Here is a 24,785-nt window from a genome sequence, read left to right as displayed (position 1 = left end):
TATTTTATATAGAGTATTGTGTATATGTCAGTCCCAATCTTCCAATTTATCCGTACCTTTCCTTACCCCCCTGGTAACCGTAAGTTTGTTTACTACATCTGTAACTCGACTTCTGTTGTGTTAAATAAGTTCATTTGTACCCTTTTTTAGATTCTTCATGAAAACAATATCATATCCTATTTATCTTTCTCTGACTTCATTCAGTGTAACAATCTCTCAGTCCATCCATGTTGCTGCAAATGCATTTTTTATGGCTCCATAATATTCTGTTGTGTGTATATATATATACACCACATCTTCTTTATCCATCTTTTGATGAACATTTAGTTTGCCTCCATGTTCTGGCTGTTGTGAAACAGTACTGTAATGCACACTGGGATGCATGTACTTTTTTTGAGTTACAGTTTTCTCTGGATATATGCCCAGGAGTAGTATCACTTCATGCAGATCAGAATGGCCATCATCAAAAATCTACAAATAGTAAGTGCTGGAGAGGGTGTGGAGAAATGGGAACCCTCCTACACTGTTGGGCTGGAATGTAAATTCCAGCAGCCATTATGGAAAACAGTATGGAGGTTCCTCAAAAAAAAAAAAAAAAAAAAAAAGCTAAAACTAGATTTAGCATATATGATCCTACAATCCCACTCCTGGGCATATATCCAGAAAAGATGAAAACTCTAAGTTGAAAATACATGCACCCAGTGTTCACAGTAGCACTGTTTACAACAGATGAATGGATAAAGAAGACATGGTGTATATATACACAATGGAATACTATGCAGCCATTAAAAAGAATGAAATGCTGCCATTTGCAGTAATACGGATAGACCTCAAGATTTTCATACTAAGTAAACCTTCAGAGAAAGACAAATGATATCATTTATATGTGAAATCTAAAAAAATAATACAAATGAACTTATTTACAAAACAGAAACAGACTTACAGACATAGAAAACAAACTTATGGTCACCAAAGGGGTATGGCGGCTAAATCAAGAGTATGGGATTCACAGATACACATCACTATATACAAAACATAAACAAGGATTTACTGCAGAGCACAGAGAACTGGATTCAATATAATGGAAAAGAATTGGAAAAACACATATAACTCAATCACTTTGCTGCACACCTAGCACAGTATTGTAAATCATCTACAATTTTGAAAAATTTTATCATCTTACAGATTGACCAAATCACCAGGTACTATTTTAATATAATACATACAGTGATGGGGAGAATGCAACATATAGAAGTTACTGTATGCAGAAATGTAGTAAGTGTATGTGCATGTATGCTCAGTCATGTCCGACTCTTTTGTGACCCCATGAACTGCCGCCCACCGAACTTCTTTGTCCCTAGGATTTTCCAGGCAAGAATATTGGAGTGGGTTGCCATTTCCTCCTCCAGGGGATCTTCCTGACCCACGGATCACACGCTTATCTCCTGCATTGCAGGCGGATTCTTTACCTGCTTAGCCATTGGTAAAAGCCCCGGTAACTGTATGTGTATGCTTATAATTTTTGTTGAATTTGTGTTCCTATGTATTTAGGCATCCTCCCTCCTCTTTTCTTCACCAGTCCACATGAGGACCATCCCCAGCTTAGCTCCTTCACCACTGTGGACACCAAAATGCACTCTAACTTCAGTCAACAAGAAGATAAAGTAATATTAGTTCTTACCCTACTAAATCCCAACATCGTGTGCCTTCTGTCTGGTCACCTCTATATCCCGTTTCCTAAAACGGCTTCTCATATAGAAGACACTCAAATATTTGCAAGTGAATGAACTGCCTAATATCTTAAGAATTTTCCAATAGTTAAGCAAAGTTTTATTAAAGTTAAAATGGTCTCAACTGTTATAAATATTATCAAAGAATGCCACACCAAACTGAGATAAAACTCTAACAAATAACATTTATTTTTCTTTTACATATGTATTTCACAGCCTAAATACCACACTGCCTTCAGAGAAAGGTGCTTTGATGCCATTATGTTTTACTATTTACCGCACAGGCATTAAACATTCTCATTAACATGATGAGACAATTTGCTGGTAAACATTTAAACACACAGACACTGGTTTCAATATTTCAAGAACATATTTTTGGTCATAACCAAGAAGTACATCAAAATATGACAACAGTGGCTAATATTTTTCAAGCAAATAATATTTAACTCTGCATAGTTTATACAATAGGCTGTGATAATAAATAATATCACCAATCTCATCAACTATTAACTGGCCACAAAAAGCCTAACATTCATTTTAATTATGGTATGAAATGCTCTACTGCTGTAGTTTCAACATAGCCTTCAAATGTTGGGGGTGTTTAATCTTGAGTAGTGAAAAGAAAAAGTACTAAACTAGACTAAAAAATGAAGTATTAACTTGGTATGTTTTGGTTAACTACAAATATGTCATGTCCACGTATTACATTCCTAACATGAAGGCAAATATTTAAATAGAAAAACTAGCAGTCCAAAAAATGTGAATGTGCAAATTGTGAGGAAAACATTGCATTTAAATTTGCACTCATTTGCAAATTACAGTACTAGCTCAGTATAAACACTAACAGGAAAAATATTCAGCAGGAAAGAATGGGAACAACCTCTCACAGCAGAAAACTAGTCACTGCACATGGCTCCAAAGCTTAGAGTGTTTCTGGTGACCTGGAGCTTCTAACTCCTTATGACTGTTCTTCATTCAACAAAGAAGACTGCAGGCATGCTACAATCAGTAAGAATAGGAAGAAAAACCTGAAACAGCAACATTTTCTTCCTAGATTTGGTGTAAAAGTCCTTCTCATTATTATAACTTAGTTACAGGCTAACTTCTAACCTTGATTGTTTTCTGAGTCAGGTTTGCTAAATGCTGTAAAGAATAGCTACCCTTCATACAACACTAGGTTTTGCTTTATTTAAATAGTGTCAGCATGATAAAAGGTTACATGCACAGTCATTCTACCAGCCCACATAGGCACAACTCGGCCTAACGCTCACCTTGGATCAGAGTCTACACAGAGATTCTCTGTATTGTTTTCAATGGGTAAACAACTGCTTGGAGAGCAGAAATGCCTAATAATTTCTGCAGGGTGTTTTTAACTGAAGTGTTTATAAAAATAAAGCCCCAACCTTTAAGCCTACAGAATGTCAAGAATTCTATGAGGGATGTTAAAAGCACTGGGCAAAACCCTGGTTTTCAATGTCCCATCTGCCCCACAGGAGAAGATCCGGTTGCCCTGGGTGATGTCGATCTGCATGACTCCAGCCCCCAGGTTCCTGAATATGGACTGTTTAGCGTGTTCATTTTTAAATGAATGAATCAGGCCACGGCCTGTCAATCTCCAAACCTAGTTTAGAGGAAAACGTGAAAACAAAAAGTGTAAGTCTTTTAAGAAAGAGACGAGAAACTTTCAAAACCATGGCCTTCACTTGTGTTCTCCCAGCCCAAATGACCTCTTTAAAGCCCAACCTTCCCCTCAACTACCTCTTTCCCAACAGCTTATTTAATTAGAAATAACACCACTCACAGGGCTCATTTATTATCCTTACAGTTCCCTGCACCTTCTTTCAAATTCTTTTCACATCCTCTTGTTTCATATTAACCATATATAACCCCATCTCTAGTTCAATTAAATACATTCCTAACATATTAAGCTTTGGCCCCGGGGCAGTATAAAAGAACAGTACTGCCTCACTTATCTGGAAACCTCAACTGTGCAAAATAGAGTCAGGGGCTGGAGACAGAGGTGGGGAGAGGGGAGGAGGTCCCCAGAAACTCCATGTATTAATTAAACACACAGAGTTCTTTAAAGCTTTTTAATGACCTGAGAATATACTGAGTTCATCTGGTTTTCTAGGTCCTAAAAGGAAACACACAGAAGGAAGGAAGGAAGCAAGAGAGAGTATTCGCACGAAGAGGGCGGTGAGTTTTTTACTTTGGTTCCCCTTCCCAATCAGCCTTGACAGAAGATAAACGTAATAGCACATTCACACATCTCTTATACTGACTCACCTTGATGTTACCTTCTGCTGAACCTGTAGTAAAATATTCCTCACAGGGGTCGAGAGCCAATGCCTTAATAGCAGAGTCATGCGCCTGGAATGTGCGCATTAGCTGTCTCTGCCTGATGTCAAAAATGCAGATGTATCCTTTCCTGCCTCCAGATATGAGGAGTTGCTGTTTTGGCGCATACTGGAGCACCGTGGCACCATGATCATGGCATGTGAAACCTGAAGAGAAACATCAAGAGCCCTTCCCAAACTGTGTCTACTCTGGCACTGCTGGTAATTTTTAAATAATAATTTAAAATACAGAAATTTCAGTAATACAGAAATTACTGTCACAGTTTCTCTTCTAAATTTCTATAATCATGATCAAAGTAAAAAGATGGCAAGCACTGACAGAAAAAACTCCTTATTCATAACCTCAGTGTGAAAACACACACACACACAGGAAATTTAAGCCCTACCTAAGCTACACTGTCTCCAAAGAATGCAGAAGTCAAAGCACAGGGAAGAACAAGCTTCTCAGTGATACTCGATGTCTTTACTAATACACACCAATAACAAGTATTTACCCTTCCACAGTACCTGCCGATACATAAAGCCACATCAAAAGTTCTCTAGAGCACAGGGAACCATATTTAATATCCTGTGATAAACCATAATGGAAAAGAATGTATGTACAACTGAATCTCTGCTACATAGCAGAAATTAACATTGTAAATCAACTATACTTCAAAAATAAAGTTCTTCTTAGCAAAGTAATTAAAACTATACTAGTATGAAAACTGCCAGCTACAAATTAAGAAGCTATCCTTCCTGGGACCCTCTGCATTCTAATATAATTAAAGCCTTAATATTAATTTAAAAGATGTTAATAATTATTCACCAAAAAAAGAATTTTTCAATCAAAATTGAAAATTACATCTCTCAAATAATAAATCTTCATCGTAAAAGAAATCTTTGTTTTTTTTTAAGTCTACCTAGCTTTATTTAACTCAAAGCTTACTAGAGCTTTGAGTACTTTTGGTGGCATTGTGTGGAAGACTGATCTTCAGGATGGCAATCTGGAAACACTGTCACAAAAGGAATAATGTTCAAATGACATTGTTCATATTTCTAATTCATCATAAGGTTAATTTTTATTTTATGGTATTTAATTTTTTAAAATATGATCTCATTTCTGTTGAGCTCAATAAATACTTTGCCACTAACTCCCTCAACAGTCTTGACTCTGCAACCATATGGACTGAAGCCCACCAGGCTCCTCTGTCCGTGGGATTCTACAGGCAAGAATACTGGGGTGGATTGCCATGACTTCCTTCAGGGGATCTTCCCAACCCAGGGATCGAACTCTTGTCTCCTGTGACTGCTGCATTGGCAGGTGGGTTCTTTACCACTAGCACCATCTGGGAAGACTTGTTAGTAGCACCACTCCCCATACCATATTTTCTGAAGGGAATACAACACAAAGATTATTCTAGCCTAGCTGGATGTCTGTGACCATACATATTTACCTCAGCAAGCCAGCCAGATATTCTAGTTAAATTTTAGAATTTTATTCATTCTATATATTTCTCCATTTTTAGCCCATGAACAAACTATACACACTGAATTTACTAGTTAAAACCAGGAAAGCAATTTTCATAGCATAATGAAAATCGAAGAGTTGACTCACCATGAATGAGGCTGTTTCCGGGTGTTATCAATGTGTCCCAGAGGCATACATTTCTAATAAAAGTACATCATAGACAAGTTGTTCTAAGTCATCACTGGCATAAACTATGTCCTTACAACAAATATTTTTACTTATTGAGTCTTATGGTTTTTTGGTTCACTTACATTTATAAAGTAGTGATTCTCAACTAGGACAAGGGTAGAGGTTAGGACTGTGAGGATATATCTCTTCCAAGAGTCTATCCTTTCCAAACTACAGGGTTCTGTGTCTCACATGGTCCCACCTGACTCGTCCCCATCTCATCTCCTGGCCCTCTCTCTCTTCCATTATTACTTCAGGGAAAATGAGACATTATTTCCTGAGAAGAGATGCTTTTCTATCCCTGGGCATCAACACCACAGGGAAAGGAGAGGCATCATTCATGGGCACATGCTGCCAATGAAAACAATCGGAGGCAAAGAAAATGTTGAGAATGCTACAGTCTCAAAAACCTGCCAGCATTTAACAGCAGTTAAAAAAAATTCCACATACTTATTAATAGATTACACTGGGAGTAATTTTGGCCTCTTTCTGATAGGAAAACTACTCAAAAGAATTTGTAACAAAGTTTTTGTATTTCTGAGGTGGAAACACCTGACTAAATATAGAAATCCATACTTCCTAGCAAGAGTGCCTTTCTGCCTAAAATAGGCTTATTTTTGGTTTGCATCTTTGTCAACCTACCTATTGTCATTGGAGTGTCCAGATGTGGCGACTAGACTCGAAGAGGTAACAAACGCAAAGTCACTTGTGGCTTTACTGTGGCACTGCCAGCTCTGTGGGAACGAAGTGCAGCTGGGGTTATCTCAGAGCCCAGTAAAATGTGGGACGCCCACACACAGCTCTGACAACCATTTACTACATGAACAGCTGTAAGCAGTTTTTAAAATCAAGAATAGAGAGTAAATGATAGGATTTGCTGTCACCTGTACATTATTTGGCTAATATCAAACTTAAAGAAGTTGGTAAAAACATGGAATTAAAGGTGACGTTTTTAGATTATGTAACAAAGGGATAAAACACCAAGTACATGAATTTAAGCAAGCAATTTAATTATATTAAGGGCCCAGGCAATTTCTGTGCTTATCTCAAATACATTTAATAAGCTTTAATAATATTAAATTATAACAAACAGCCACCACCCAAAGAGCAACAATTCCTTCATGTCCACCTAGTCTTAAATCTGAAGGACTCAATGTCAAACTGTAACCTTAATATATGTATCTATCTTCCTTCCCACCTCTGTGGGCCCTGCCCTCACCCAAGGTAAAGAGCAATAATAAAAAACAAAGTCAAAAGTGGTCCTGCAGAATAACCCACAGGTTTAAGGTTGCCCAAGGCTGCCTGAGGATGTTCCAGAGCAGTAGCAAACCACTTACTGAGACAGACGTGACTCTCCTTTTTGGATCAGGTGTGAAAGAACAGAAACTTAGAGGTGAGGAGTCAGGAGGAGCAGGGTATTTAAAATAAAAGACACTTTTCTGTGTGGAATTATTTTGGTATCTTACAGAAATGACAAAGGCCAGAGGGTAGGTTGAAGGTCACTTCCACTTCCATAAAGACTTTATGATACAGTCTATAATGTATTAATTTAAGAGAAACATCTCCAGACATACTCATCTGCATCATCAAATGACTGAAACGGGATTTGGATCAATGGATGAAGTCGCCTATGGGGACTGGTTATTTTAAAATCTAGTAAGTAATATTCTGGAGCAAATTGGCATGCATGGAACCTGTCTGGTTATTACAATACCTAAAATGAACCACTCTAAAATTCTATCATTAAGAAGTTAGAGATTTCAAAATGGATAAAAGTATAATAAAAATGTATCTTAAATAGTACTACACACAGGGAAGGCCCCTAAAAATTTTCAAATACAATGGTCACCCTTCAAGCTGTGAAAACCAAAGTCTTTGCTTATTTTGATCTAGAATGAGGGCAATGGTGGGTGCTGGGCTGTGGTTCCTGGCAGAGCGGTCCCTTTCCCACAGATCTACCAGTGGGATTTGCTGTCTGAAACAAACACTTCACAAACAAGGCAGCCTCTGCATGTACCCCGGGAATACTGAGTGATACTTACCATGTAAGGTTTAGGATTTGATGCAGTTTGGTTTACTTGCCAGATACTCAGAAAACCCTCTCCATCTGCAACACCACACTGTAAGAATAGTGTGAATTAAACACAGCTTCTGAGTAGCCATGTCAAAGGTAAAATCACTTATCAAAAGGAGAGTTGCTCAGTTCCACTTTACCAACATCCTGCCCGTACATATGCTCCTGCTGCTGTAGCTCTCAGGAAACCCCAAGTACTGCAAACATCCTGCCACCTTTTAAAGGCTTTTCCATGCCTATTTCCCTGCTTTACTCCGAATTTCTGTAGTATAATTTAGGGGAAAAAAAACCTGGTTTCTTTCAGGTATCTAACTTCACACAGGGGGACCATCAACACATGCAACAAAAACAGAATTCTTTACAATCACAGAATATTTAGTGTATCTGGAAGTGGATGATTAATTGATCCACACAAAATTCTGTGGATTTATACTCTTATTGAGAGCCAAAGGGCTATATAAACAGACACCAAACTGCCTCAGTTCAGTTCAGTCGCTCATTTGTATGCAACTCTTTGTGACTCCATGGACTGCAGCATGCCAGGCTTCCCTGTTCATCACCAACTTCCAGACCTTGCTCAAGTTCATGTCTATCGAGTTGGTGATGCCATCCAAGCATCTCATCCTCTGTCATCCCCTTCTCCTCCTACCTTCAATCTTTCCCAGCATGAGTGTCTTTTCAAATGAGTCAGTTCTTCGCATCAGGTGGCCAAAGTATTGGAGTTTCAGCTTCAGCATCAGTCCTTCCAATGAAGATGGACTGGCTGGATCTCTTTGCAGTCCAAGAGACACTCAAGAGTCTTCTCCAACACCACAGTTTAAAAAGCATCAATTCTCTGGTGCTCAGCTTTCTTTATAGTCCAACTCTCATATCTATATTGTGACTACTGGAAAAACCATAGCTGTGACTAGACAGACCTTTGTCAGCAAAGTGATGTCTCTGCTTTTTAATATGCTGTGTAGGTTGGTCACAGCTTTTCTTCCAAGAAGCAAGTGTCTTTTACTTTCATGACTGCAGCCACCATCTGAAGTGATTTTGGAGCCCCCCAAAAATAAAGTCTCTCACTGTTTCCATTCCAAACTGCCTGCTAAGCTTAAATCTATAGTGACTGAATTTGTTTTTAGATGTAGCTTTACTAGCCATTTATTCATAAATATCCACAATTATTTTCAGATGAACTTAGTAATAACCCCCTAGAACTAACCTTGTTGCCCTGTGAATTAAAATATAATCTGGTGACTCTTGCATTGCCAGCTTGGCGGAAACAAACAAGCTGTTGAGGTCGTGTCCACTCAAACATTCGTACACTGCCATCCTGAGCACCTGTAAGATCTGAGATGCAAGAGGAAAAGCAAAAACTTAAGATATAAAGCTAAAGAAAGGGTTCCAATATTTCCAATTATATAAGCCAGCTTCAAAATGATAGAGGGACTCACAGTTCTTTGATAATGAATAAAACACTTACAGTACTGATGGACTGGGTGTGATGTCATTCTTTTAACATTATGGAGATTTCTTTTCATAAGCTTTAAAGGAAGATGAAAATGAATTTATATTGTGGCATCACAGGAGAAATAAGGAAGGATATGCTTCAGGCCACATCTAATTCTATAATTCTAATAACATTATTCTCTCACACTGGATTATTACTAAAATAAACCCTGTTGTGGATTTTCTGACCCCCTAAATACATGATACTTGTCTGAACAGGCTGGAGAAGCAGTCACTTGATGGCTTGGCCCTGGTCTGTGTGAACTGTGAGGACACCGAGCAGCTTCATCTAGGGATAAAGGGAACTCTCCTCCAAGTGCCCATCCCTGAGGACAATCAGAGCTATCTCCAGATTCTTCAGAGCAGAACATGAGAATGGGACCCCCCCCGCTTAACTACCATGATTAACAATAATGTTATTGGCGCACTTTTCAAACACAGAGTAGACACGAATTCCTTTCCGTCTCTGTTTACCACCGTGTGCCTCTCAGTTTGCTCATTTATAAAAAAAAAAAAAAAAAACATGCACCTGACACAAACTCACAGCACGTTAGCTATTGTCATTACAGTGTACTAACTACTTACTGGTCAGGGCTTCAGATCTTCAGCCCACCATTCCTATGTCAAAGTGATTTAAACCTACTTTTGAGCGAGTCCATATCCAGAAACCATACCTAGTAGTAAATGACATACCACACTCGCTCCCGTGCTAGTCTGTCCACTGCCCAGCCATGGCAGAGATGAAGATGGATGCACCTGACTTGCTGAATAGGATGTTGAAGTGGGTTGATAAAGAGTTGTAGTGGAACCACGATAATCAATATCATCTGAACTGTGGAAAACATTTATGTGTTACTGTGAAAGTTCCATTTTTCAACACAAATTCCCATTACAGACCTTTTTATCTACCCAAAGGATAGTCTTTATTTTAAAAAAATAAAATGAATAAATACGCATGAGGAAAACTTAGGTACAAGTCCTAATCATCGCCAATTTTAGTACTAGTTAGCTTTTTGCATTTAGGCAAAATATAAGTTAAATGTTTGGGGGAATTTTGTTGTACAAATTAGAGCAAATGTTTGTTTTGAAGTATTTAACACAGATTGGCTTTTTATCCTGTATAGAAAAAGATTGTATGTTCTCTTCAAGTACAGATACCCATTTAGAAAATTCATACATTTTAAAGAAATCTGAGTTAAAAGTTTTCCTAGAGTGAAGTATCAGTTATCACATTAAAATGTTAATTTTTAATTGTTATATAACACAGTTCCATCTACCCTGAAGTATGACTGCAACTTAGTTATATTCCATACTAACAAGCAAGAACCAGAACAGTGGAAGAGGCTATCCTGGCACCATTCCCAGTACATAAAATTTCCAAGAGTCTGGAGAAAAGAAGAGGGAGGGCAAACGTGGAGGAGACACCCCAAAATAGGAAAGTGTTCCTGCACTCTTGGTGTGGGGTCCAGAGTTTTACTGAAAAGTAAGGTTGTCTACATTTTTATCTTAAAAAAGAAAAAGTATGCTTAAAAGGAGATAAGCAAGAAGAAACACTGAAAATTAGTAAATATGACTCAGTCTACTTAATATATAATCTGTTTTTTATCATAATTATCAAAATCAGCTAATCAGCTAAATTTATTTACTATTGTGTAAACTTCTGACATTTCTTTGGAGTTAAATGTCGGTAACTGGCATTAGGCTTTGAGGATTATTTTGACTCAAACCCTAGGAATAGCTCAGGGTCTAATGAAAGAAACAGGAGTAATTTGTACACTGAAGTAAAGGAGAGCCTTTTACTGGCAGCTAAACTAATTATGTTTGTCTCCTTCCCAAATGAAGGGAGAGAGACACACACAGCTTTCAAGACAATTCAAATCATAAGCATAACCATTTAACAGACTCTTTGAAGAAAGCTATATTTAAAATCGACTACTATACCCCATGCAAAATGTTTTCGGTGTTAAAAATAAATAAATTGACTATATAAGGTAAGCAAACCTTTTGGATTCTCTGTCATATTCTTCTCCAATCCATATGTATGATTGACAGGCCAGTAGAGAAGTAATATCAAGTTCTTGTACATCATGTGTTGAAGCCAAAACAATTTCATTACAGTTTGCCTATAAAGCAAAGGCAGAGTCAATAATTTAAGCAATTTCACTAAATCAAAGTACTACATTTTTCATAATGATTGAAGCATTTACCTTATTAATGGAAAATGCCATGATCATATCTGACTCTTTATGAATGATTTTTGCCTTTCCACCTGGATAGCCCAGATCTGCTTCAACCTACAAGACACATGTCAGTAGTTTTAGTTGTCACAGCACAGCTCTATAAAGATATACATATATCCCACAAAACTTAAAGGACAAGAAGAAAATGTAGCAGCAGCAAGAAAGAAGGTACCAGTAATTTTAGTGTGTTGATAATTAAATGTGAAATTAGCTTTGATTCTCTGATGCACTGTAATCACCCCAATTACAAAATTTCCATTTTGATTACAGGATACTGAGTAACTGTCACAAAAGATTAACTAACATAATTTTCATTAGTGTTTATAAAAGAAAATGTGTCTCTTGTCTCTTGCAAAAGTGTACAAAGATACAGCAGCAAGAATGTGAGAGAAAAAGACACAGGAAGACAATGGAGTCACATAGGAAATAAAATATTTGTAAACAAGGGTGATGAGATAGGAGTAAGAAGTCAGAGAGAAGAACGGTTAGAAAGGAATGAAGGAGATGGATGGGAGGAAAGTGTTATGCTCAAAGGTGACAGGAAGGAAACAAGAGGCAGAATCAAGAAGGAGGAAACAAAAAACAATCATGCTTTAGAATAGATTTTGAAAAGGGACAGAAGTGAAGATGGGACAGGAAGCAACAAGGAGAAGAACCAACTGCAAGAAAGCTCAAGCCTGACACACAGTGGAGCATCTCCTACCCTGTGCCACTGAGGTGTGTGGGAGCAGTAAGCACTCTGACTAGTTAGCCAGCTGGGCAGATCATGGTTAGTATCAGAGATGAGGGGTTAGCTCCTTGAACCTTAAAGAATGAGCTAAATTTGAGAGCATGGAACACTACCTTGATGTGGCAATCTTCTGCTACGCAGTTTTGTTTGACCTGCTCCACATGTTCTTCTATAGACTTAAACAACACCACATCGTCACAAATGCAAAACACACGCATGAAACGGAATTATAAAAAAAAAAAGAAAATCTTCAAATTGAAATGGACATTCCATCACTTTAAGATGGTAAAAATGAATTTAAAAGCACAACATTAAGGATTAAACTGAGTAAAATGTGATATCATCAGATAAAACACAACACAAAACAGGCAAATTTTATGTATTATACATATAAAAGCAATTTCAAAATAAAAATTCATTAAATTCATTATTTGTATGTTAGTTATATAACCTGGAAGTTCTAACTGTAAATTCAAAAAAGTCCAACATTTTGAAAAATAAAACCTATTTATACAAGCAGATGCATTCTCTACTATATAGATTCCTATTCTTAGAGGGGTTTATTTCAAGTAAAAAATGAAAACTTTTTTTTCTAAACACAGATTAAAAGTACTGATAATTATTTCATTCTTACTCAGAAGGAATATATCCATGAAGAGAGATTCAAGGATTAAAATTCACATCAACCATTTACTACACTTAATCTTAGGATTTTTCTCCTTACAAGTACATGTTTGATGAGATGAGGCTTGGGAAAGAAATCACACAAATAACTTTGCTCCTGGTTGATGACGGGGCCATTAGGGATGCCTACAATCAGAAGTGGTATTTCTGCTCTGCTGTGGAAACCTCTGAAAGTTTCATCAGAGCAATATATTCCTCCTAATACCAAAACTTCCCGAAGTGCCTGCTTCTCTTTCAGCCCACAGGCCCAACGCCCCACGCTTTCTGTGACTGCCCGAGGGCTGCTGTAGCTGACGATGAAGGAATAGGACGTGTGTGCAGAGGGTGACTCAGCAGAAGCCAACTGCTGAAGACCCCATCTACCTTTAATCAAGGGGCTAAGCTTCTCACACTTACTGATTTCACAGACTTGTTCTGTAGAATAGTCTCTAACATACTCAGTGAGAAAACATATCTTGTAGTGATTCTAAAATTTCAGCATTTCTCGGAATTCTATTTTAATTAAGTGATTTTTAAAAAATTAGCCAACATTTTAGCATTCTTAGGATTATTTTGCCAATTTTGGTAATTAATTCACTAGATTTACCAAACTACCTATATCACTAGATATAGACCACCAATATCCTATTTAATAATCTAAAAAGATAAACCACTCTTATTATATGGGTAGTTTTAATAAATTTTGCATATTTCTGAACTAAATGACCAATTTTATTTTGTCCTAGCAACCTTAACATTGTTTTTACAATGTTTTTTCATAAACAAAAACCATTTTATCAGCAGCTCTGTGCTATTCAACACAGTAGCCACTAACCACATGTGACTGTTTAAACAAAATTAAAAATTCAGTTCCTCAATCACACTAGCCATATTTCAACTGCTCAGTAACCACATGTGGCTGATGACTATTATACTGTACAGAACAGAAACAAATTTCCATCATCACAAAAAGTTCTACTGGACAGTACTGAACAAGACACTGGGCTTCCCAGGTGGTGCAGTGATAAAAAACCACTTGCCAATGCAGTAGACACACGAGATGGGGGTTCGATCCAGGGTTGGGAAGATCCCCTGAAGGAGGAAATGGCAACCCACTCCACTATTCTTGCCTGGGAAACTCCATGGACGGGGGAGCCTGGTGGGCTACAGTCCATGGAGTTAGAGAGTCAGACACGACTGAGCAACTGAACACGAAGCACAAGATACTGATTTCATTCAACAACTTGAATTCAAAGGTACAAGAGGGTACATGATAAAAATTCTTCCATGCAAACCCCCAGCCACGGACTTCCCACGCTGGAGCCAACCAACACCTACACGAACAGCATTTTAAGAAACATTCAATTTATGTCTGTCCCACGTCCTTATACCTGGAGCGCCTCTTTTGGCAGAAAAACAGAAAAGTACATACAGTTTGGGCTGCTGATTCCAAGAGCACAGAGATGGAGGGACATAGAAAAGTGGGGTTGTAAGGGGCAGAATCGGGGAAACTTTTGTTAAGAATGAGGGAAACCAGAAAAGAGACAACAGATCCTGAATAGCAAGACTACTTACTGAGGGTCCAATCAACCTTGACCCTGGCTTCCCACAGCACTCTGAGGCTCTGATGATTCAACAAAACAAAACTGCCAGAAACCTTACGAACAACTAAAGCATACTTTCAAGAAATCAGTCAATAATTTGAAGAACTAACACTCAGAAAATTGATCCTTCAATAAACTGGCTTGAACTGGCTTTCTGTGAATAACAGAGCTCTAATTGAGCAATATCTTTTGTCTTAAATCTATTTCTTAGACTTTCTATATCTTATTTTATGGAATTTGGACTCAGTATCACTATAGAAAATGCAGTAAACAACAGATTAAATGAGAGGAAACAAATTTAGCTGTGGGGTTCCCTCAACAAAAGCCTACATCAATCATTTCCATACCATTGGGGTCTTTTGTTATCAAAAAAGCTTATAAGATACAAAAGAATTCCTATACTTCATTCCTCCAGTTCCTCACTTAAGTACATAATTTTTAAATCCACAGAAAAAATAAATGACTGTTGACCAGAACTGACCACAATGGTCATCCAAGTGAGTGAATGATTAGTGAAAAGAATGAGTCTGGTCCTGCTGCCACAGGCATGGGGAACATTTAAGAGGCAGTTCTATTTCCTACTTTGGGAAACTGAACCACATAGACTGTCCCTCTTGGTTTTCACTTTCCTAAGTGAAATATAATTCATTTTTCTTTTCTCACTGTCTTTGTTTGCCAAATCTTTAATCACATCTTATACTCTGAACACTCTTCAAACTGCTCATTACCTCATTAAATAGCCAAATGGACTGAAATGCTTATATGAATCATATGCATACCCCTCATTTTATAATGAGATCATTTTAAGGTCAAAAGTGCCACTCTCTCAGATTCATGATTCTTCTTGAACCCTGTATGCCATTACATTACTAACTTATATTTAGCTTAAAAACCACCATGCAATGCAGAATCTCTGCCTCACTTTTTAAAAGTAATCTCCTTCATCTTACATTTGGTATTTCTGTAGTTTAATCTCTCTCACAAAACTATCTTGAATTTGTTGCTTCTACAGTTTATCCTGTTCATTTATAAATGCTAAGTAAATAAAGGGTTATGCTGCATTTTCAATTAAATGATATTTGGAGAACCATAACATAGAGTATACTCATTTATATATTAAATTCCCTAAGCCATCCCTCACAATGTTTGTTACAAGTAAAATCCCAATGGCAAATATTATAAAGGACATATCAACTTTCATTTGATTATACAAGATTTATCCAAGGACCTATGTTGTTTCATTGTTATGAAATATTATCTTAAAAAAATTTTCTGAAGTTTGGTACAATTTTACCTATGTTGTATGAAAGATAATGAGTTCAAACCAAAAGTACATTTCAAATAACTCAAGCACTGCTTCTGCTGCTGCAAAGTCGCTTCAGTTGTGTTCGACTCTGCGACCCCATAGACGGCAGCCCACCAGGCTCCACCGTCCCTGGGATTCTCCAAGAAATGTTAAAGAAAACTAAATGAAAATTATGAGAGAATTTTTTTCCCCAAAATACCTCACTCTGCTTTCTTTTCTTAGTGAAAATATATCTCATGAATGTCTCTTGAAGTACTTCTTGTTTAACAAGGAAATGCCAAAGTCGTTTGACTGGAAGTGCAGAAGAATCCCGGGATCTAGTTTAAAAAAACCACACATACACACACAAAAAAGTATCACAATATTTTAGTATATAGAAAATGTTTCATTATTTGCAGATAATTTTTTAAAACCTCCATTATTGCAAAGAAAATATAGCATTAAGCGCGACAAAATTTTATGTTTCACTTTGAATTTTTAGTTCTATAAATTGTTCCTTCATCTGGAATTAATTCTCTAATTACTGATTCTCCAAATGGACAAACTGAGCTGAGAGTCAAATTAATCTCTCTTTATTCTCTTTTTAAATTATCCTTTAGGGTAATTTATCCTAAAGGATAAATTATCCTTTAGGGTCTGCTGGTTACAGCATGTCACCAATGAATATAAAGTCCCACATTTAATTTTTAACAGCCTAACAAACTAAAAAGACAATCCTTCAAGTTTATGAGCAATACTCTACATCATGGCCAGCTGCCTCAAACACAGGATGCTGCTTATCAAAAGGGGCTTCCCAGGTAGCACTAGTGGTAAAGAACCCATCTGCCAAAAGACAAGAAATAAGAGCTTCGATCCCTGAAGGAAGGGATGGCAACCCATTCCCGTATTCTTGCCTGCAGAATCCCGTGGACAAAGGAGCCTGGTGGGCTACAGTCCATGGGCTAGTAAAGAGTCGGACATGACTGAAGAGACTTAAGCACACAGCACACAGATGGACAGACAGAAGATCAAAACATCAATAAAAAACCTTTCTGTGTTTAGCATTACAGACAAAAGGTCAGTACCATCTTATCTGCATATGCAGACTGTTATCCCAAAGCATTTAAGACTTCTTAAAATGATGACAAAAATAAAGGTTTCTTCCTGATTATAAAATTGTCTATTGAAGTATATGTAACAGGGGAAAAATAATTTTCTATCCAGAATTCAGATATTTTCTTTGGCATATACTGCTAGAAACAAGATTGCAAATTCAAAGTCATGCATGGTTAAAGGCTACTGGCATAATATTGTGCCAAACACTCTTCCAGAAAGGTTAAGCCGAGTTACTCTTATTAGCATTATAAGAGAATTCTTACTTGAATGGAGTATTTTCAGGTTCTAGCATTGCTTTATTTCGAAGACTAGCTGGTCCAGCTCCAACTGAAAGGTCAGTTGGATATGTGTTGATATAGTTGGGGGGAGGACCTTCAAAATGATCCATTTTCTCTTGTAAGATCTGCTCCCAATTCTCCAAGTTTTTAATCACAGCAATACCTAATGGTGATGTTACAGGCAACTCTAAAATGTAACAGGATATATTTTACTTTGATTAAAGATGTTGACCATCCCCACATATTTATAAAATCCAAATTGTTAGAGCCGAAACATCTGAAAATAGAAATAAATCTGAAAGTGTTAACCTAACATCATTTGGATTATCAACGCTTTGAACAAAAGACCAGCTTTCTAATATGAGCTGAGAAAATGTTCTGCTTCTACAGGCTGGTTTCCTGCTTTTTCTTCCAACCTTCCAAGTGGTTAGTAATTCTTGCCATGTGAACTAAAAAACACACACTGGAACCTAAGATAAACAAGACACCTCATAACATCTCCAATGCAGTATTTTTTTTTTCTTCCAGTTCTTTTATATGGATCTTGTAACAAGAAACTTAGTAATTAATAACATTAATTTTCAAATTCCAAACTTACCAGAAAATTCCAATCCAGCAATGGGAAAGAAATTCTTGACATTGTGAAGTGCAAGCTTAACCATTGTCAAATGTAGAAGAGCCCAGCTGTTCAAACAGGATAAAAAAAATTCTCCTTAATTGAAAAATAAAATCATGAGAACATAGTACCGTGTCAACTGTTTGGCCCAATCTCCCACCCACAAGACAAAGTGTTTTTTCCGAACCATTTACTATTAAAAAAAAAAATAGTACTTTTGCAGTCTCTGAAAATAAAAGATATGCAACAATAGAAAAGGTTTTATTACACAGCCACATGGAATCTAACAGCATATCAATAATTATGTATTTTTTTCCTCACTGAAAATGTTTGTGCCAGCTATTCCTTGAAACGAGATGTGAAATACTCTACTATCTAGCAATTTACCTCAAAAGTAAAGAATTCCTAACCTGAAAATATAAGTCAGTTCTTGTATAAATTCATGATATAATAGTAATGTTGCTTAAAGCCAGTAATATCAGAATTTTTACAAAAGAGAAGGCAGAAAGAAAAAAAAGAAAGCCTCATTTACCTATAGGAGTTTGGGTCTTGGTGCTCCTGTATCTGTATATCTGAAAAGAAAGCATCATCTTCTTCTTCATCACTATGAATGCTTTCATCAGAATCATATATAACTCCACTATCAGACAAAGGGAGAAACGGCTGCAATGAAATGTGAAGTTATTTTTGAATGTTTAATTGGGTTATTTTTATCCTAACTTAAATATGAACATTTAAAGTGGTGTCAATCTAAATTAAAATTTTCTTTTGGAAATGATACTAGACCTGGGAAAGTCAAGAAACCAAGTTAAAACTCTCAGATTCAATAATAGCTACATACAACACAAATATTTTTTAAATTAATAGTTTATTTCTTATATATCAGCAATAACTAGTTCAAAAACTCTGAAGAAAAAAAGTAATTAAGAAACATAATGAGGAGTCGGGTGGGGAGGGAGGTGGGAGGGGGGATCGGGATGGGGAATACGTGTAACTATATGGCTGATTCATGCCAATGTATGACAAAACCCACTGAAATGTTGTAAAGTGATTGGCCTCCAACTAATAAAATAATATTAAAAAAAAAAAAAAAAAAAGAAACATAATACCAAAGGAAAAACTTAATGAAAACTGTGAGAGCTATGGTGAAGGAAATTACAAATCCCTTTAAAATCTAAATAAGAAGACTGAAGCATTAATAATGATTCTTTAATTTATGTGTTTGAGGTAACTGCAATAAAAATTTCCATAGGGATTTCTTTTCCTTTATTGAAACTTGATAATGACTGTGAAGTTCACAGTGAAGAAAAAATAGGTAAGATTAGCTGAGAAATCTGTCTAAAGTGAAAGATGAGGTTTCTTAGTGGATATTAAAATCAATAATTAAAGCAAGTACAGTCTAGCAATTGATCGATGGAAAAATATAGTCCAAGAAGAGTATATAAATAAGAAATTAATGTGTGACAAAGGTAACATCTTAAGTTGTTAGGAGGGAAGGAAGGACAATTACTTTGGTAATTGGTAAGGGTGAGAAGAGAGGATAAGGAGGGCACCAAAGTCTGATTCTCACTTCACTCTAGATGAACAGGAGAGTTAAGTTAAAAAGAATGAGGAGGAGGAGGAGGGAACAAAGGAAGAGAAGATGACAAAAGCAAACATTTATTAGTGGGAAGAACTCTGCTTAAAAACAATGTAACATTATTTTATAAAAGAATGGATAGACATGACTAAATAAACTTCCTAAAACTTCTGTATGTTAAAAACACAAACAAAATTAAAAGGTAAATAAACTGGAAAAAGTATCACAAGTAAGATAAATTGCTAATATCCTTAATAAATAGTTCATTAAAAGTATGAAAAATATTACAGTTCTAATAGATAATTTAGTTAAGAACATGAACAGTCAGTCAGTTCCTCAAAGTAGAAAACCTAATGGCTGTAGATTCATTAACATTTTTATATCACTAACAGGAATAAAAATTTAACCAAATTAACAAAAATGAAAAAGGAATACTTATGAGAGTAAAGTCAAAAGTGTGCTCACAATTCTCAGAGTATAAATCAGTAATCTGGAGATATATATCAAAGGCCTTTGACCAGTACTTCTTAATTACATAATCAGAATGTGAATAGGCTTTTCAAAAAAGATTATTAATCTCAGCATTATTTATAAAAATGAAAAAATAAATATAGCAAAAAGCTAATAGGAAAATGGCTATGTAAACTATAACATACTCATCAAACTGAATAGTTATTTCACATGATTCACATTTTGAGATAGATTCTTAATACCTAATTTTTGATAATTTTAAAAAATTCAACACTTGATCAGCTAAGTCAAAATGTGATCCTTTAAAAGGACATACTGTCTATGCAGCAACAGCTCCAAAGTATTTTATACCTTTTATATCTGAAGCAGCCTTACCAGAAAAGAGAAAATATAAAATTGACAAAGTAGTACTTTTAAGACTTCAAAATGATAAAAGATGTTAACAAACAAAATTGGCCTCAATCTAATAAACTTAAAATCTGTAGGGCAAATAAAAATGCCCCCTTCCTTTTGAACCTCCTTCCCACCTGCCACCACATCCCACCCCTCTAGGTTATCACAGAGCACCAGTTTGAGCTCCCTGCACCATACAGCAAATTCCTATCTATTTTACCTATGGTAATATGTTTCAATACTACTCTCTCCATTCATTCTACCCTCTTCTTCACTCACTGCGTCCACAAGCCCATTCTCTGTGTCTCCTGCCCTGCAAATAGGTTCATCAGTAACATCTTTCTAGATTCCATATACATGCATTAATACAAGATATTTTTCTCTTTCTGACCTACTTCACACTGCAAAGTAGGCTCCGGGTTCATCCACCTCACTAGAACTGACTTGTATGTGATCCTTTGTATGACTAAGTAATAGCCCATTGTGTGTATGTGCCACAACTTCCTTATCCATTCATCTGTCGATGGACATCTAGGTTGCTTCCATGTCCTGGCTATCGTAAGTAGTGCTGCAGTGAACACTGGTGTACCTGTATCTTTTTCAATCATGGTTTTCTCAGGGTATACGCCCAGTAGTGGATCTGTTGGGTCATATGGTAGTTTTATTCCTAGTTTCTTAAGGGATACTGTTTCTCTATAGAGGCTGTACCAATTGACATTCCCACTGAGAATGTAGGAGGGTCCCCTTTTCTCCATACCCTCTCCAGTGCTCATTGTTTGAAGACTTTTTGATAATAGCCATTCAGACTGATGTGAGATGATACATCATTGGAGTTTTGATTTGCATTATAAAATTTCCAGCAGATCCTTGCTTCAAGCCTTTGACATTTGAAATAGTTGGATATTTGATTAGGAAATGTCACTTGCTTCCAGAATTATAAAAATCTCAGCTTTATAAAATATATCTATTCATGGAAGTAATTTCTCTAATTTGGGATCAAGATATAAAATGTTTACACAGGATAACTGCAGTGGATTAAAATATTCAATACATAAAATATGTTTAAATCCATAATAACAAAAGTCACTTGCTTCCTCTGAAGGATGCTAGAAAATCAACTCATCACTTTGAAAATTGGTACAAAAAGCAAAGAATAAGCATTTATCCTTTATTTCTCTTTCCAAATACACTTCAAGTTAATCAAATAGGATGAATAAGGAAGCATTTCAGCAAATAAAACTCCCCAAATTTACGATAATGGACTCAGGCAAAGATCATCAATTAACATCCCAAAAAAGAATGTTTCCTGATGGAAATACACAAAACCACCTATGAAGTAATCCTGTACTCCCTTTTCCCTATCTGATCAGAGTGGAATCTGATAATGTCTCTAAATTTAACTCTCACTTTACAGAAAAACAGAAAATCAGAGGAATATGGTCAAAAGACCAAACACGGGGATGCCATCAGCAAGCCACTGAAAAATTTTAAATGACAAATTTGGGGGCAAAAAAGAGGCAGGGGTAAATTTAACAAAGTGAGGTGGGGGTAGAACCTACAGATTAAAAGAGACTTAAGACATATCAACCAACTGTAATACATGAATCATCCTGGATCCTGATTTAACAAACCAACCGTTCAAAAACATTTAAGGTATAATGGAGGAAAATGTGAACATTCTCTGGATATTTGATATTAAAGAACCGTGTGTGAGTATGTGTGTATGTAAATGTGAGTGTGTGTTTATGCATGTGTCTGTGTGAGAGAGAGAGAATGCTCATGTGTTACTGACTCAAAACTCTTCTTTTTAAAAAATACATAATGAAATATTTATGAAAGAAACTTCATGTTTGGATTTGCTCCCAGACAATCTTGGGAGTGGGAAGAATTATTACACAACCAAGGTAAAGAAGGAAACCTATCAATAGAATGTGAAGTGCTCAAAAAACCAAGTGCAGAAAGCACACATCCAGCACTGTACAAAATGGGACGCTGTAGGATCCAGTCACCATGAGAATTCCGATCCCCAGAGAGGTTCCCTCTGCTTTGGAGAAACAGATAGGTCATGGGGCCCCATGAAACCCATGGTCTGATGAAACTCTCAAATATCCATCCACCTTCTCCTGCTCTAATTTCATGCTGACCAAGGTAACTACTGATAATCAGAAGGGATGCTAGATGGTAGATACAAGTATTCCAGTCCCTAGAAAAGGATGATGCTGATTATATGTTAGTAAACTGAGTTCTGGTTTATACCTAAGTCCCATATGATTTTAATTTGTCTCAACCATATCAAGTGTCTGATCATTCCTGAATGACTCTTCAGCTTCTGGAGTTGAGAGATGAAATGTCTAAACTATGGTGATTCAACCCAAAAGCTGCCCCACCATTCCTATGTTATACAAACAGACACACATAAAGCATGCGTTCCTCAGGCCCCTTACCTTTGCAACAAAATAATCCCACATACTAAGTTCAGGAGGAATAAACTTTTCTTTGTAAGATGGTCTTTCTGCAGGCACAGGTGGTGGGGTAGTGTCCTTTACAGGTCTTCCAGGGACCAGCATTCGCATGTTAAACCTCCTACGGTGTTTATCTATGTCTTCAGAAGGAACAGGAGGTGCTGAATTTAAAGACAGGAAAAAAAAAATCCCATTCTTATTTTCCATTATTAAATCAAAGAGTTAACCTTACTTTTCAGCCTTGAAAAGAACATTCTTGCCATGTTTTTAGTTTACACTAAATTACTTGTATCTGTGCTTGTAAACTTCTCTAGTCATTGCATCAGTTTTCCAGCAATCATAACAGAGATGCAGATGAGGATAGACTATAAAAGATTAACTTGCAATGAAGCAGCCTATGTGCCATTAATATACAGAATAAGGATTCAAGCAATTTATATACAATGTATCAAATAAATGATGTATATTCAACAACTAGTAAAGAGAGCACGTGAGGGATTATTTCTGGCTATGCTGTTCAAGAAAGATTCACTGAATGAGTATGTAGGATATAAAGCATGCCTTAAAAGAAAAACAGAGGCTCAATGTGAAAAGAGGAAGTTGACACCAGAAACAAATGACCAATGGCTTGGCTAAATGAGGAATAATTTTCTTTTGCTAGACAGGTGGTCAGAGAGGGGAGTAACAAGGATACTCTGGAGTTAGGCATGGACTAGCCTGTGGATAGAAAGCTGGGAGCTCATTCTGTGGGCCATTCTCATGAAGGCATCTTGAATGAGGCACATCATGAGGTCAAGTCTGCACGATCAATGAGGATGAAAGGGTCTGAACTAGTACAGTGGATGGTAAAGACTGAAAGGAAGGGTTAGATGTGAGAAATACATAAAAGGAATATCAAAAGGATTCGGGACTAATTGGATATGAGATAGCCAGGAAGAAGTCAGCCTGGTCCTCACCTGAGGCTCCCTGTCACAGAAAATGATAATTCTATCTCAAGTTCTCTTTGATGAACATGACCACTTTTCCCTCTGTCCTTCACTAGGCTACAGCACTTTTATCTTTTTTTAATTGAGGTGGAATTTACATAAAGTTAACCATTTTACAGTGTACAGTTCAGTGGCATTTAGTACATTCATATTGTTGTGCAACCAACATCCCTATCTAGTTGCAAAGCATTCTCACCACACCAAATGAAAACCCCACACTAATCAACAATCACTCCCCATTCCTCCCTCCCCCAGCCCATGGCAACCACCAATATGTTTTCTGTCTCTATGGATTTGCCTATTCTGAATATTTCATATAAATGGAAGCATGCACTGTGTGACCTTTTGTGTCTGACTTCTTAAACTGTGCATCGTATCTTTAAGGTTCATGCTGGTTATAGCATGTGTTAATATTCACTCTTTTTTATGCTGAATTACATTCCATTGTACTTATATACCACATTTTGTTTATCCATTCACTCTTGATGGTAACCCACAACTATCTTTCTTTTGGGAGAAGACTTTTTTTTTTTTTTTTTTCATTTTAACAATGCTATGTTGGTTTCAGCCACACAACGCAAATCAGCCATAATTATACACACATACCCTCCCTCCCTAACCTTCCTCTCCCCCATCCCATCCCTCCAGGTCATCACAGAGCACCAGAGTGGGCTCCCTGTGCTACACAGCAGCTTCTCACCAGCCATCCATCTTACACCTGATGGTGTATATATGTTGGTGCTACTTTCTCCATTTGTTCCACTCTTCCCCTCCCTTACTGTGTCCACAAGTCCATTCTCTACATCTGCATCTCCATTCCTTCCCTGGAAATAGGTTCATCAGTAGCATTTTTCTAGATTTCATACATATGTGTTTATATACTGTATTGGTTTTTCTCTTTCTGACTTACTTCACTATGTATAATGGGCTCTAGGTTCATCCATCTCACTAGAACTGATTCAAATTCGTTCTACACAATCATCTTTTAAGTGGGCTATTCCCACAGCCTCCCACATGGGCTCCCTACTTTTA

At 36.7% G+C, this 24,785-nt stretch overlaps 1 protein-coding gene across 2 annotated transcripts in view; it reads right to left on the bottom strand.

The window, feature by feature from the left end:
- Nucleotides 1–1,581: 1,581 nt before the first annotated feature.
- The window catches only part of DMXL2 (Dmx like 2), a 159,934-nt gene continuing 136,730 nt past the window's right edge, over nt 1,582–24,785 (bottom strand). The window contains exons 29-44 of one of the 2 annotated variants that reach the window (XM_065941922.1): nt 22,750–22,928; nt 18,395–18,525; nt 17,845–17,930; nt 17,232–17,433; nt 16,073–16,190; nt 12,414–12,476; nt 11,538–11,624; nt 11,332–11,453; nt 10,024–10,162; nt 9,305–9,365; nt 9,044–9,171; nt 7,808–7,885; nt 6,408–6,499; nt 5,685–5,737; nt 4,017–4,234; nt 1,582–3,351 (exon numbers count right to left, since the gene is read on the bottom strand). In XM_065941922.1, the coding sequence (XP_065797994.1) occupies nt 3,142–3,351; nt 4,017–4,234; nt 5,685–5,737; nt 6,408–6,499; nt 7,808–7,885; nt 9,044–9,171; nt 9,305–9,365; nt 10,024–10,162; nt 11,332–11,453; nt 11,538–11,624; nt 12,414–12,476; nt 16,073–16,190; nt 17,232–17,433; nt 17,845–17,930; nt 18,395–18,525; nt 22,750–22,928 (1,967 nt within the window). In that variant the 3' untranslated portion in view covers nt 1,582–3,141. The other variant, XM_065941923.1, reaches the window with a different exon arrangement.

Source organism: Muntiacus reevesi, chromosome 7, assembly GCF_963930625.1.
Source record: "Muntiacus reevesi chromosome 7, mMunRee1.1, whole genome shotgun sequence".
NCBI lineage: Eukaryota > Metazoa > Chordata > Mammalia > Artiodactyla > Cervidae > Muntiacus > Muntiacus reevesi.
The sequence above is the reverse complement of the archived record's forward strand: the minus strand, read 5'-3'. Positions and strand labels throughout refer to the sequence as shown.